This window comes from Alligator mississippiensis, chromosome 7, assembly GCF_030867095.1.
Source record: "Alligator mississippiensis isolate rAllMis1 chromosome 7, rAllMis1, whole genome shotgun sequence".
NCBI classification, from domain to species: domain Eukaryota; kingdom Metazoa; phylum Chordata; order Crocodylia; family Alligatoridae; genus Alligator; species Alligator mississippiensis.
The window spans coordinates 65,273,953-65,290,106 of NC_081830.1; the positions used below are offsets into that span (position 1 = coordinate 65,273,953).

Sequence of the window (16,154 nt, forward strand, 5' to 3'; positions counted from 1 at the left end):
GATTGTGTGTGGAGGAGTGCATGTGGTTGTGGGGTTTTGGGGGGAGGGTTTGTGGGTATGTTTGTGTGTGCATGGGAGCCCCTGGCACAGGCTCCTCTGAGCCAGTCAGCAATAGCTCGGAGCCTGTGTGCCCTGTGGTGCCTTCCTGCCACTGCCAGCAGTGGGCCCCAGCCCCACCCTGTGCCTGCTCTGGACTCACCCCTGACAGGGACCCACTCACACAGCCCCGACCCCCACACCCCATGCCTGCCCATCTGGGGGCTGGGCGGGGTGGGGCAGAGCCAGGTGGGCCTTGCTGCTCAGGTGCTGGGTCCTGCCACCACTGGCGCCTTGTCATCTTTGACAGGCAGCCATATGCAGATAATAATTAATTTTCTAACTTTTTTAGGGGCCCCACGGGCCAGATAGAATGGTCTGGTGAGCCGAACCTGGCCCATGGGCTGCATTTTGCCTGCCCCTGACATAGGGGAAACTTTCTAATATCTATTGGAGCAGTATGCAGGGACTGTTCAACACTATCACTCCTTTGGAGCTAAAGTATTTTCCCCCTGTGCTTCTAGCCCTTAAGAAAGATTTCTACTTAGAAGGTGGCCTAAAGATTATATAATTTGAAAGACTGTGCACATTACATAAGCAAATATATGTAGGCACTCTGGAAACAGACACATGAACAAGTAGCAGCACCCCACCCTACCCCCCAATCTCAGAGATAGACAGACATGGAGCGGCATGTGCACAGAGGTGCCAGAACATAATACCTTTTCATTGCCAGGGAGCATGTCCTTTGACAAGGCTTTGCTTACTTGCTGCCCTCACTATCATATTTCACCAATTCTTGAGAGGCCATCTGAGACAGGGAAGCAGGAAGAGTGAGAGATATTGAGCATTTCTCAGCTGCCTCCCTGAAAGCATTCACATTTTTTTTCCATTTCTACCATTATTCAGAAGGCTTATTCACAACTAGTGACTAGAAGCATCTTGTTTTAAAATAGTTTTAAAAGTTTTGAAGACCTGCTACAGGGCCAGCTTCATAAATGAGATCCAGATCTTGCTCTCATTTACATTACCACAAATCCAGAGTAGCTATACTGGTACAAGTGAAACTAAACTAGATTTATAACATTGCTACACTCAACTCAATATACCATACAGCTAAATAGCTACTTTTTGCTATTGATTCAAAAGGAATAAAGTGTATAGAACATGCTTCTTTGAGAAGTAACGCCTTAGCAAATGAGATGGACAGCCTCACTGCCCCATGCAGCAGTCTTTCAAGAACACAGAGGAAGTTCACCAATCACACATGTGGCATACATCTAGCAGGGCCACTGGTGTTTTTACTCACTATTGTTCATCTTAAATTTGGGACGTGTTTGCACATCACTTTTTAATGCCCAAGGAAATTATGGGAACCCTGCAAGCACCACACAAAGGGAAAGTAATATGTATCTGGCACTGCCTTTCAGGTTCTATAAGATCTAAACAGAGGGCCTGAAAAAAAATTTTTGAATAATTTTACGTAACAGCTTTGAAACCTTGACTTCCATGGTTATGCTCAAGGATTTCTTGAATGACTGGAGGGCTGTATAACTGCTGGTATCACAAGAAACTTGAACAACTGGTTGGAGAATTTTTTTTATAGTCCTGTTTTTTATACTCTTTTAACAAACTCCTAATGAACAATTGAGGGGGAAAAAAGATCTTTTTGTGAATGATTCAGTTTATTCAATAAGCTTCCACGGCAAACTCTGTTTTCAAGCCCCTGAATATCCCTGGCCCAGATTTCCACTGTGACTTAAATGAAACTGGATCCATAGGCTGGATCCACACACGCTGGATCCACACATGCAGGTATGTGAGATTTGTGGCACCGCAAATCTTTGCGGAAGAAAAAAGCAGCTCAACGCACATCAAAGTGGTATGCACCAGGACAAACAAAGATGGGGGAGCAGGCAGCCCTGCGGCTTAGGCTGCAGACACCCCACACTGAGGCACCCTGCACCCCAGCCAGCCACTCCTTAGCTGGCTGAGGCACAAGGTGCCTCAAGATGGGAGAGCAGGCAACCCTGGGCTCCAGTGCAGGGGCCCCACTGAAGAGCTCTGCACTGAGGCATGTGGAGATGGAGAAACAGGCAGCCCTGGGCTCCCCCATCTCAAGGCATGTTGAGCCCCAGCCAGCTGCTCTGGCTGGGGCACATGGTGCATTAGTGCAAGTACTCATAGAATCATAGACTATTAGGGTTGGAAGAGAGGTCATCTAGTCCAACCCCTCTGGAGGTCATCTAGTCCAGGCCCCTGCTCAAAGAAGGACCATCCCCAACTAGATCATCCCAACCAAAGCTTTATCTAGCCAGGTTTTGAAAACCTCCAAAGATGGAGATTCCACCACCTCTCTGGGTAACCTGTTCCACTGTTTTACTACCCCCCTAGTGAGAAAATGCTTCCTAATACCTAACCTAAACTTCCCTTGTGGCAACTTGAGACCATTGCTCCTTGTTCTGTCATCTGCCACCACTGAGAACAGTCTAGCTCCATCCTCTTTCAAACCCCACTTTAGGTAGTTGAAGGCTGCTATTAAATCCCCTCTCAGTAGTCTCTTCTTCAAACTAAATAAGCCCAATTCCTTCAGCCCTTTCTCATGAGTCGTGTTCCTCAGCCCCCTCAACATTTTTGTTGCCCTCTGCTGGACTCTCTCCAATTTGCCCACATCCTTTCTGTAGTGGAGGCCCAAAACTGGATATGGCGCTCCAGATGTGGCCTCACCAGTGCTGAATAGAGGGAATTATCACTTCCCTCCACCTGCTGGCAACACACCTACCAATGCAGCCCAGTATGCCTTTAGCCTTCTTTGCAACAAGGGCTCATATTCAGCTTATTGTCCACTGTAATCCCAAGGCCTTTTTCTGCAGAGCTGCTGCCCAGTGAGCCAGCCCCCCACTTGTACTTGTGTATGGGATTGTTCCATCCTAAGTGCAAGACTTTGCACTTGTCCTTGTTAAACCTCATGAGATTTCTTTTGGCCCAATCCTCCAATTTGTCTAGGTCACTCTGAATCTTAGCCTGACCCTCCAGCACATCTACTACTCCCCTCAGGTTGGTGTCATCTGCAAACTTGCTGCAAACTTGCTGAGGGTGCACTCTATGCTATATTCCAGGTTGTCGATGATGACATTGAACAAATCAGCCCCAGGGACACTCCACTTGATACCGGCTGCCAACTAGACATCGAACCATTGATTACTACCCTCTGAGCCTCATGCTACAGCCAGTTCTCCATCTACCTAACAGTCCATTCATCCAGCCCGTACTTCCTTAGCCAACCTGTGAGAATGTTGTGGGAGACAGTATCAAAAGCCTTGCTAAAATCAAAGTATACCACATCCATTAGTCTCTTTGCATCCACAAAGCCAGTCATCTCATCATAGAAGACAATCAGGTTATTCAGGCATGACTTGCCCTTGGTGAATCCATGCTGACTGTTCCTAATCACCTTCTTCTCCTCCAAGAGTTTAGAAATGGATTCCTTGAGGATCTGCTCAGCAATTTTTCCATGGACTGAGGTGAGGCTGACTTGTCTGCAGTTCCCTAGATCCTCCTTTTTCCCTTTTGTAAATATGGGCACTATGTTTGCCCTTTTCCAATCATCTGGGACCTCTCCTGATCGCCATGAGTTTTCAAAGATGATGGCCAATGGCTCTGCAATCACATTGGCCAATTCCCTCAGCACTGCTGGGTGCATCCCATCTTCCCCCATGGACTTGTATATGTCCAGCTTTTCTAAATAGTCCCTAACCTATTCTTTTGCCCCTGTTGGCTGCTTACCTCCTCCCCAAACTGTGCTGCCTGGTGCAGTAGTCTAGAAGCTGACCTTGCCTGTGAAGCCTAAGGTGAAAAAGGCATTGAGCACTTCAGCTTTTTCTGCATCCTCTGTCACAAGGTTGCATCTTCCATTCAGTAAGGAACCCACACTTTCCCTGATCCTCCTCTTGCTACCAACATACTTATAAAAACCCTTCTTGTTACCCTTCACACCCTTTGCTAGCTGCAACTCCAATTGCACTTTGGCCTTCCTGACTTCATGCCTAAGCAATGCTCCCTGGACACCAAGGCATGTAGAGACAGGGGATCAGGCAGCCTTGGCCTGGTTGCTCCCCTGTCTCAAGGCACACTACACCTGAGTCAGCTGGGAAGCAGGTGACTGGTGCACAGATGACTGGTGCACAGAGTGCTTTAGCGCATGGGCTCTGCAGTGAAGCTCCCTGTGCAGCAGCCTTCACTGGGAAAAATAAAAATAAAAAAAAGCATGTTCTTAATTCAATTAGGTAAAAGTGAAAAAGAAGCTACATCCATTAATAGGTCTCTCTCTGCAGAAGCACTGTACTATTATTTAGATTTCTGGGAGACTGTCTGGCAAGTGTTCATTTTTAAAAGGGACTCTTCTATGCAGCTTTCACTATACCCTACAAAGGAGCTTACTTATGATTGTAAGGAGTAGTTACAATTCTATTGTACCTCTAAGAGGACATTTAATTTGTATTTTACACTCAAAAATATTTTATATAACTTGTAATTGTTTAAGCAAAGAAAATCTTTACAAGTTTTAAATTTTCAAAGGAATGGAGCTATAGTAAGTCCTATACTGCCCCCTTGTGAGCTATCTAACATATAAATAGATATAGCTGTCAAATAAATATATACATAGATTTCATAGACATTAGGGCTGGAAGGGACCTCGGAAGATCATCGAGTCCAGCCCCCTGCCCAAAGGGCAGGAAGTCAGCTGGGGTCATAGGATCCCAGCAAGATAAGCATCCAGTTTCATCTTGAAGATGTTCAATGAAGGCGCTTGAACAACCTCCGGTGACAGGCTGTTCCAGACCTTGGGGGCTTGGACAGTAAAGAAATTCTTCCTTATGTCCAGCCTGAAACGATCTTGTAGTAGTTTGTGACCATTTGACCTCGTCATCCCTTGGGGCGCTCTGGTGAACAAACGTTCCCCCAGATACTGGTGGTCACCCCTGATAAACTTGTAGGTGGCCATCAGATCACCCCTGAGCCTGCGCTTTTCCAGGCTAAAGAGCCCCAGGGCCACCAAAGAGGGCAAGAAATTGTGGACCATTACAAATCAAAATTTGCATTCACTTTTATGTTAGGCAAAACCATGCAATTCAGCATGGAACTTCTAGTTTACATTTATTTCAGCACAGTCACAATCTGTACTTCCATGCACTCTTGTGAAGTAGCTACATTGCATAGACATCCTAGGTATAATTGTGGCCTCCTTAGGGCCAAGAGGAGTTTTGCAGTTGGCTTCAAATGGGATAGGTTCTTACCCTTTCAGCTGCCCTACAGAAAGTGGCATCAAGAATTAATGATTTTCTTTTTCTGGCTTCAGTCAGACTTTTATATTTAAAAAAAACAGGTGAAAATTTATAGTTTTTTTATGATAATATGTGAGATAAAGTTTATGACTGGTTCCCACCAGCAACCCAAAGTGTTGGAGGGGAGGAGATCAAGGTGTACTCAGAACAGCTATGTCATGAACTACAAAGCTTACATGGAAATCACAAAAATGGGGCTCCATTCAGCCAGATCTTCACTTGTACTAAAGTCAAATTTGAAAATAACACAAGATATACAAACAAACTGTATTTGAGTAAGAGAAGGCAAGGATCCCTCTAGCTCTAGTGAGGCTCATCTCCATCAATAAAATAAACTATTATTCCAGTGATAACTTTTATTCCTTGTCCACAAACAAACCTGAGCAGCAGGGGTTTGTTTTTTCCACCCTGTTGCTTTAGAATTTATCAAATTCCATAAAACTGCATTTTCAAATATTTTCCCTAAAAATAATAACCTTGAATCCTCCATACAATTCTCTATGCCCTTTTACAAAATGATGAAGAAAGACATTTTCTTACTTTACTTTACCAGGCAATAAATCAGCCCTTCAACTAAAGTTATTTTATTTTAAATACAGATGTGTACACTCTATTTCTCTCTCTCTCTCTCTGTTTGGAAGCAACAAAACTTTTAAAAGTAGTTGCTTAAACTAGACCAACTGCAGCCTAGTACCACTATCCATGTAAATCCATTGGTTCTGATTTTCCTTGTGGTCCCAGTGTACACTGCTTTGGTGGTGAAGGGGATTGGAAAGTTAGCAGATACTGCCATGGGAGACCACTAAAACACAGAAGGCACCTCAACTAGTGTTGAAAGAGTACAAGGACTCTACATTGTTCTTCATGCAAGCCTCTGCCATAGGAGGAAATCTTGAGCAAGGAGGCAATAAGAAGGAGTGTTCCAGAGAAAAAGAAAAGTAGGCATAGCCAGAGCATGGTCCATGATCCAGACCAGGGGTGGGCAATAATTTCAGCTGGATGCCTGCTTACAAGTTTTGGCAAGCTGAGGCTGGAGGGCCAAAAGGGTATCCCTGCCCCTTGACAGGTACCCTACCCCCTGGTTACCATATTGGGATTGGAAGTCCTACAACCAACCCCTGACCTTTGCCACCAGAAGTCCCTCCCCTTGCCCCCAAAGTACTCCTTTTGGGAAGGGGGTTTGCCATCTTGGAACAAGGAAAAAGTATATATACTAAAAATCAAACATCCACAATAACATATTTTAAATTTATTTTAAAAGGATATTTTTGTCCTGATATGTGTGTGTTTTCATCAAGTATATAGAGGTGATTGCATAATAGCTCAAAATGAAGTCTTACTCTTGTATATTGTGGTATGTGTGTGGGTGGATATGGGGTTTGTGGAGTATGTGGAGAGGGAGGGGAGCTTGGGGCGTGTATGGGAAGGTATGGGAGGTGTGGGTGTGTGTGGGTAGCAGGGAAGGGGCTCCCCCCAGAGGCCTGTGGGTGTGTGGGGGGGAGGTGCATGTGGGGAGGGGTGTGGAGGGTGGCTGCGGTTTTTGTGGGATGTGTGATGGTGTGGGGGGAAAAGTGTGGTTATGGTGGGTGTGCCTCAGAGCCCCCATGCATGCCCTCCTGAGCCAGTCAGCACCCACCCCCACTCCTGCCCGGAACAGCCTGGAGTCTGGACATCCTGCAGCACCTCCCCACCACCACCAGCAATGTGCAGACCCAGCGCACTCCATGACCACTCCAGACTCAGCCCGGCAGGAGTGGATCAGCCAGATGCATGCACAGCCCTGACCCAGCCCAGCCCAGCCAACACCTGCTCTGCACCACTATGGCAGCACGTCCTGTCTGCCACCCCTAGGAACACAGCAAGGCTATGGTGGCTCCACATTGGATTGCCTTTCTAGGCAGCCCAGGAAACTACAGCCACTGTCCCCAGCCCTGTGTTACTGGTGGGGACTGCATGCAGCCCTGTTCCATTCCACCCCTGCTACAGGCTCACCTGCTCACGCTGAACAGGTGCAGCAACAGCAGCGCTGGTAGGGCAGAAGTGTGCTCCACACAAGGGAAAAGTGGCCCCTCCCTCTTGCTGCTGGCCAGCACTTCTCATGGAGCCTGCACTGGGCTACCCTATGGATCTATCACTGTCACTGCCACCTCCGGGCTGCCAAATGGGGCAGCAGGGACAGCGCACAGGAGCCACAGGGCAGCCAACACAGGCTCCGCACGGCTGCTGCAGGAGGCACCGGACAGCAGTGAGGGGGAGGGGCTACTTTTCCCCCATGCCAAGCACACTTCTGTCCCACTGGTGATGCTGCTACTGCAGCTGTTCTGCGTGAGAAGATAAGTCCTCAGCAGGCACGGGGCAAGCCAGGGATGTGCGTGGGTCCCTACCAGTACTGTGGGGCTGGGGCAGTGGTAATGGCAGCCATAAGGAGCTGCTACTGCCCAGGCTGCCTAGAAAGTAGTCCAGCTGGAGAGCCACCAAAGCCCTGCTGTGTATCCAGGGTGCGTCAGGACGTGCCACAGCAGGATGGTGCCTGGGCTAGGTGGGACCAAGGGACCCACCACAGCCCGGACAAAGCCATATTTTGCCCACCCCTGATCCAAACTGTTTCCCACAGTCCAGAAGCTCCTCCAACTCAAGTCAAGCAGAGTCCAGAATAGGGGGAATACAAAAGTGGCTGAGCCCAAAAACAAAGCAACATAGAATCAGGGCCATAGAATTCCATTAAATTATTCCTTGTTTTCTTTAGTATAAGTGAGAGAATGCTCAAGCCTTACATCTTATCGTGTTACAGTATTTTAGACCAACAGTTTGGAATACTATAGCTTTTATTTGATAAGCAGGAGAAGCTCTTACTCAACAGACAATCAAATTGACTGAGTTGACTAAGTTTTAAGATATACTGGGTGCATCTACAGAAGACATTTACTGCACAGTTGACTAATTAACTATACAGTAAACATCTTGGCATCTACATACACACTCCTACTTCTACAAAACTAACCAACTCTGCAGCAGGGTAGCACGTGTAAATACAGGGTTTCACATGTTCCCAGGTGCACATTCAAATGGCATATCCAGAAGCAAAAACCTCTGGAGCAATTAGCATATTCATGCACATTACTCATATATGTAGATATGCTCACTGAGGCCATATTCAGCCTTAAGTTACACCTCTTCAACCCTAGAGATTTCAAAGCGGTCATACATGCCAAATAGTGGAAAGAATATGGGCCGTTTTAAAAATCATAGAAAAAATGTTAATAGTGAAGGTCAAATTACTTCACGCAGTATTATACCCCTATTCATACAAGCATAGCAGTGCTTTTATTGCTTGTTCCTGCCATTAATCTAATGCAAAAACTGCCCTACCTTTCATAATGCAACCATACTGCACATTCACACCTACCATCGTATTTAACTCTATTTGTATATATGAGTCCTGGGAAAACCTAGACAGCTATCCCTGTTGCCTCATGAAGCTGTACCAGCAGTACATGGGTACACTCTAGGATGTCCTTCTCCACAGAGATCTGAGGAGGACTGGCACATTGGAGGAAGGGAACCTCAAATACGTATTGCAAAAAAGCCACATGCCAAAGCAACTCCAAGGAGGCATTTGCATGTCGGCCAACGTGATGAAAAAGGGCAAACCAACTACCATAGTCACTGATGATTATCTAGGTTGTTAAAGGCCAAATCATGCTATTTGGATACACCTGGGCCCTGAACAGATGTAATGCATGATGCACTCCAAACATACAGTGAACATACAAACATTTATTAGGCCTGTGTGAAGAGGAAAGTATTCAATTTGGATTCAGCAGACAGTGATTCGATTTGGAGATTCGGATCACTGTCCCGAATCAATTCAGCTGAATCAGCTTTGGAAGATTCAATGCTGATTCAGAGAGATTTGGCGATTCAAATTGGCTGGGGAGAGGCAGGCACAACTGGGCAGCTCCTCCAGCTGTGCCTGCCTCTCCCCAGGCAAGTGAAGCAGTGGGAGAAGCCCCCATGACTGCCCTGCCAAGCCCCACCCCCGCCCAACCCCAGCCTAATCCCAGCACTTAAAAAAAAAAAAAAGCCCCATACTCACTGGTTGCAGGAGCAGTGATTGGGGCCTCTAGGCACTCATGGCAGAGTCCACCCATGCAGCACGGGGTAGTGAGGGGCAGCAGGGATCGCTGCATGCCCCCCCGCTTGGCACCTACTCCATGGTGCAGGGGCAGCGTGGCTCAGCAAGGTGCCCCATGCTGCCTGGGAGCTGGGGCTGAATGCTGCTGGGTTCCGGCTGACTACTGGAGTCACCCCAGCTCCCAGACAGCATGCGGCACCCTGCCAAGCTGCACTGCACCTGCATGATGCAACACTTGCTGCACGGGTGCCAGGCAGAGGAGTGGGGCTATCCCTGCTGCCCCATATTGCATGGGGGGGCTCTCCTACAAGTGCCCAGAGGCCCCAGTCACTACTCCTGCAGCTGGTGAATACGGGGCTTTTTTTTCCTTTTCTCTTCTTTTTTTTAAGCCCCGCACTCACCGGCTCTGACAGCGGAGATTGGGGGCCTCTGAGAGCTCATGGCAGAGCCCCCCCCATGCAGAACAGGGCTTTGCCCTCCCCTGCTTGGTACCTGCATGGCAGTTGCCCCATGGCGTGGGTGCAGCGCAGTTCGGCAGGGCACCTTGTGCTGTCTGGGAGCTGGGGCCACTGGGGCTGAGTGCTGCTGGGCTCCAGCTGACAAGTGGAGCTGCCCCAGCTCCCAGACAGCACACAGAGCCATGCCAAGCCACGCTGCACCAGCACCATGGGGCAGCTGCTACGTGGGTGCCAAGTTGTGTGGGAGGTGGATTCCCACTGCTCAGGCAGGGGATGGGGCCGGGCAGGGCAACCATGGGGGCTTCTCCCACGGCTCCCCCCAGCTGTGCCTGCCTCTCCTCTGTCAGGTGGAGCCATAGGAGCTATGCCCTGCTGCCACTTGCCCAGCCGGCATGGCAGGGCATGATGCAGGTATGGCTTGCTCCAGATGGTGGCAGGGCATAGACCCCAATCCCAGCACTGCTGCACCTGCATCAGCACTGGAAGTGGGGGCTCTGCCCTGCCGCCACTTGCCAGCTGGCGCAGGGGGGCACAGGATATGGGCGCGGCAGCACTGGGAGTGGGAGCTATGCCCTGCTGCTGCTTGCCCCCTTCTGCCTGGAGCGAGCCACGCCTGAATCCCACTCCCCACCCCCCACCTCCCAGCTGGGCAAGTGGCAGAGCCCCCACTCCCAGCACTACCTCAGCCACATCCTGCACCCCCTCCCCGAGTAACATGCCCCCCTGCCCCGGCTGGGCAGCTTGTCCCAGCCCCAATCCCTCCCCCGTCCTCCAACCCCAACAGACTAACAGACTTACCGGCTGGAGGCAGCTATCAGCTGCCTGTTTAGTCTATGGCCGAATGTCCGAATCAGCCAAATCTTTTGTGAATCGATCCAGGTGGTTCGAATCAATTCGGAGCTTTTACTTGGTCTCCCGATTCAATTCGGATTTAGAGATTAACTCCCTGAATCAAGCTGAATCTCCTCTGAATTGAATCAGCTACCAAAGCTTTGCACACCCCTAACATTTAAAGCTAAATAAGCATGTCAAATTATTCTGAAAAAATTAAAAGCCTTTTTGAACTGCTTAATTTCGAAGCACTTCTTGAAACATCTGTATGCTCTACAGAGTGTGACAGGGGGCTTGCTCAGTTCTTCTCCATCTCACAGTATTTTACTCCCTGGGAAACTGGAGCAAACAGCTGGTACTGGGACTGGGGCAAACAGCCAATGAGTGTTCTCCTGTGCGCTCAGCTGTCCTCAGCAACTTCCAGAGCCTGATGGGCATGTAGGAAATCCTTCTCTCCAGCCCCCTGCCTGGATAGCAGAAATCCCTGCATGCTTCTTGGCCTCTGACCAAATTTCTGGTCAGACCTGCTTGGATTTCTGCTATCCAGGCAGAGAGTTGGAAAAAAGAATTCCTTACAGGTCTCTGGCTCTATAGGCTACCAAGATTAGCAGAGGAGAGTTTGGGGGGCGGGGTGATGCTCCTATCACTACTACCAACTGGAGGGCACTGCTATTACATGTCATTGTAGTAATTCTGAAGAGCTCTGGCAAGTGGGCACAGTTGGGTGCCATACTTCTGTATGTTTCTGAAGAGTACCAAATTCGAAGCACTCCAAACTGGAGCTGAATGGTGACTTCCTCAAATGCACATCTGTTCACAGCCTTGATTTAGAGTTGGAATATATAGGTAGGACCTTGAAGTTCACTATCCCTCCTGCAACTGAGTCCTGTATGTTAAGCATATGGCTTAATTTATCTATTAGGCAGATGCTGTTCACAATGAGAGATAAATGGAAGCATGCAAGATGAACTAAAGAAAATACTGATATTTAAAATAAAAAAGAAATCATAACTGTCATCTTAAAATAGCAAGAACTGATTGAGCTACTTCTTTTGAAACTTCCCACTATATAATAAAAATATTCAATTGTATGAATTTAAAATAACTTAAACATAAATTCTTCTAAAACAGACATAAACTTCACATATTTTAACAGAGGGCAGAAATCAAAGCTGCCTATGTAAGGAAGAGAGATTTAATTTGGACAGTTATTTATGCCAACCAAATATTCTCCTCCCTTTCTTCATGGTCCTGTTGACACAAATGGAAACTCCATTAACACCAGTGATTAATGGAAGATCTTCCTAAAAGCCACTTGTATATGCGGGAACATGCAGTTGAATGTGCTTCAGTGATTTCAAAGAATTTTCTCCGAAGTCAAACGTGGTATAAGTGTTTCCAGTAAACATAATGAAATAACATCAACCCTGAATTTAAAGCTCTATCTTTAACATAAATTGAGACTTGAAGGAAACAGTAAATTACAATGTGTTTTCCATTTTTTTAGCTCAAATTCAGAACTTTCTTCCATATGTTAACATGACATCAATTACATTATCAGTAAATAACATTTTATGAGGGTATTTTGTAATTATGGGTAGGCCAAGTGAAGGCTTTCATAACGAATCAGTATGCACTGTTATCTTGGCAAATACAAACTGAACTGCAGCACATTAAAAAAAATATTATTAAAGCTACTTTTTAGAGCTGCCTGCTAATTCTTTTTGAAGAGATAATTACCAACTATAAAATGTCCATTGTGTTTGAATCAAATAAGAAATGTGAACAGAAAAAGAAAAAATAGTATGAAGCTTACCATGAAATACACCATTGTCCACCAAAAAATGTCTGCAGTACTGAAGACAACTTCTCTTATCCAGGCTCCAGTAACTCATTGTAAGAAGATTTTCTGCTCAGCATCAAAAATTATTACACTGCAAAATGAAATGGAGTATATGTTTAGACAAGAAAAAAATAACTCAAACTGAGAAAAAACACATTATTGTAAATATAATAAAGAATGTTTATTGGTGTCCCTTACGCAAAAAAGTCCATTAGCTTTATTCAGTATATTACAATGACTATTGCCTATCACTCTTAGGTTGTCAAATGTGCCCATCACCAAATATACCAGTGTACCACAAATATATCCAAGCTAGCTCAGGTACTAGGAGCAGTCTAGCCATGGCAGCAATGGAACTTAGTGCAGGCTGCAAACCATACCCAAGAAGTTTTGTAAATATTTGGGTGGTTAGCACACACAGAGCTTCTAGCTGCTATTGTTGGTCTGTCACTGGTACCAAAGCTAGCTAGTTTAACAGTATCTCTGGCAGGTCTACATGATATTGCATGGTAAAGCAGCAGTGATAGTTGAGTCCTAGCACCTGCCTTCCCACCTGCCAGCCTGCCTCTGACCCACATAGGGTCCATCCAGCCAGCAGCCTTAAAAGATTGTCACCCACTGCCCTAAAAGCCTGTTATGCTAAGCAACATCCACAGGCCTCCAAGCTGTAAATCACACCATGATTACCCGTCTGCTGTACAGACAGGTGATGGGGACACTGCCTTCCTCAACCAGCTTCCTTAGGGTAGGCAAGAAGGTTAATTTTCAAGTCACTGATCCCTTTTCTCCTTAACTAACCTCTGGGAAGGTGGGGGGGGGGGGAGCGAAAACAAAAAAAAACACCTCTGCCAAGGTGAGTCCAAGGCCTCAGGCCACAACCCCTCAAGAACAAATTCTAAGTTGATATTTTTATTCTGGCAGCTGGAAAAATGACTACTCACCTTTTGGGACAATCAGATCCTGAGCCAACTACAGTAAATTTAGATTTTGCCATTAATTTGCACAGCAGCATGAGCAAACATCACAAGACTTTCCTGCTACAGACAGCTAGCAGCAACAGTACTTAGAATGGAAAGTAGCCTGTTGGCAACAGGTCCCAGAAATCTATCAGATATTTGGGGGGCCAACAGCTCCAGGAGCCAAACTTGCATCAGGCCAATACAGTAATATATATAAATCAATTAAAAAGAAAGTAAATTCTAATGACATTTAAAATGAGGACAAGCCAAGTGAATACACAAAAGTAGCTGCAGCAAATCACATAAATGCTTGTGAGAATTTCAACCTCAGTTAGCAGAGGAACAATAGGCTACAACACAAGACAATACGAACATTGGAACCATTATTTCCAGGGACCTGACAAGTATACTTTAACTAATTAGAAAACTGGTGGATGTATCTTAGAACAAGGCTTTATTTGTTCAAACAATTTACTGATTCCAGATATGAAGAACTTCAACCTTTTGTTGAATAGAATTGGGCCTTGCCAAATCCATCCCATCACAGCAGGGCCTGTCTAGTGCAGACTTGGTTAAGACTAAATCTGTCAACATTTCATTTAAGGGAGTTACTGATCTGCCATGAATACTCCCTCAAGTAACAAACCCTATTGTGAAGACGCTAAAACCCACTACAGGGTGTGAAGCAATGCTGTACGAGAAGTGGTACAGCTGTATTAGGCCAAAGCTCCCCACAACCTAATTAGCCATGCTACTCTAATTAGCTCAGGCAAAATATAATACTAATGCCATTATACCATTTCTAATAGTAGCTCAGGTGTCCCTGGGAATCACTGTATTACACTGTGTAGACGTACCCTAAAGATCAGATTTTCAAATGAGCTCAGCTATCATTAGTATTTTCAAAAGTTCTGGCCCATTTAAGACATCAAAATAAGAAGTGGTGGGATTTTCTTAAGAGTTCAATACATTATGTGCTGGGTACTTTTGAAGATTTGGCCCATAATTTGGGAAGTGAGACATTTTGAAAGACCAGACCCCATTGTGTATGCTAGGGATGGGCAAAATGGTAGATCCAGCTGGCGGCTAGATTCCATTTCCCAGCAGCCCCTGCCCACATGGAGGGGGCCTGTTTCCATGGAGACCTCAGCAGCAGCCATACTGTGACAGCGCAGGGCCAGAGTCCTGTGGAAACCAACTCCAGCAGCGCTGGCGGGAAGCGTGGCAGGGCAGGGAGCTCCTCCTGGGCTGGGCTGGGCTGGGATCTTGCAGCAGTGACAGCGTGGCCCAGAGCTGGGGCAGAGCTGCGATCTGTAGCCTGTATGCTCCAGGCAAGGGCATGCAGGCAGCAACTTGCAGCTCTGCCCCAGCCCCTTGCAGCTTGCTAACCCTAACCCTACCTTACCACCCCGCAACCACTGCTGCCTCCAAGGAGCAGGGCTGGGGGTTGGGGGTGAGGCCAGCGGTGATGGCCTGACCCACCCACTGCATCCCTGCCATCATGGCGGCACTCTGCCATGCTACTGCCACCTCTACTACCATCACCAGTGCTACCACCATGCTACCGCCATCTGTCCATAATGTTCTTGGAGCACTCTGATTGGTTGTTTCAGTAACCAATCAGAGTGCTCCAAGAGCATTACAGACAGACAAACAGATGGACTAAGCCCTTTATTTTATTTACACACAAGCACGCACACACACACACACATTCAATCGCTCTCTCTATAAAGCTGTTGCATTTGAAGATTTTAGGAAAAAATCTTAGGGCACTTATACATGTACACCGAGGCTGCTCCAACACACTGTAAAATTTCAGTGCATTGGCGCTGGAGCGTGATAGTTACTGAGCTTCAGCAGACTCCAGCATCAGGAGTATCAGTGTCCCCCACATTTAAAAATGATGATGAGAGAACTAACTAAAACTCATTCAACAAGCTTTAGTTAAAGTGCCCCGACCGCCATTTTTCAGCACAGAGACACTGATGCACATGATGCTCTGGGCCCTTTTAATTATGGCTGTCAGAGCCAGACAGCTGCTTCTGGAAATAACTCCCAACTCCTTGAGCCCTTTGAAAGGGGGGGCGGCGGAAGATGCCAGACAATACAGCCCAGATGAAGCCTTGTGGTGGGAGAAAAGGAGCACCTGTGAAGAGGAAGCTAATTACTTAATTGATGAGTCATTAGTCTGCTTCCTGTTTTCCTCTTAGGCTATGGGTACTAGTGCCCTTTGCCCTTCCCCTACTATCTTCTGATTCCTGCTGGGGCACCACAGTGGCTTCCCTTCCCCACTTCTCTGCCAGACTGCTCCTGCCCTGAGTTAAAGGATAATTGGTAAGCTAACTGGTTATCACTGTGTTTATTGGTTAAATGATTAATCACTTAACCTTTCACATCCCTACTAGATCCTGCATGAATTTGCAAGGATTCTGTGTCTGCACAATCTGGAACTCTGCAGCATTCAAGAGAACTTGCAGAACACAAAGAGGTCACTAAGGCTGTGCTCAGATTTAGGATTTGATTCGTAATGCGGCACTCAGATTTAGT

General features: G+C 46.7%; 1 protein-coding gene across 3 annotated transcripts in view; it reads right to left on the reverse strand.

Moving 5' to 3' along the window:
- Positions 1-16,154, reverse strand: part of PLCH1 (phospholipase C eta 1) — a 215,019-nt gene that overhangs the window by 172,551 nt on the left and 26,314 nt on the right. For all 3 annotated transcript variants that reach the window (XM_014602787.3, XM_059731059.1, XM_019491860.2), the window contains exon 2: positions 12,622-12,739. In XM_014602787.3, the coding sequence (XP_014458273.2) occupies positions 12,622-12,700 (79 nt within the window). In that variant the 5' untranslated portion in view covers positions 12,701-12,739. The remainder of the gene's footprint in view (positions 1-12,621; positions 12,740-16,154) is intronic.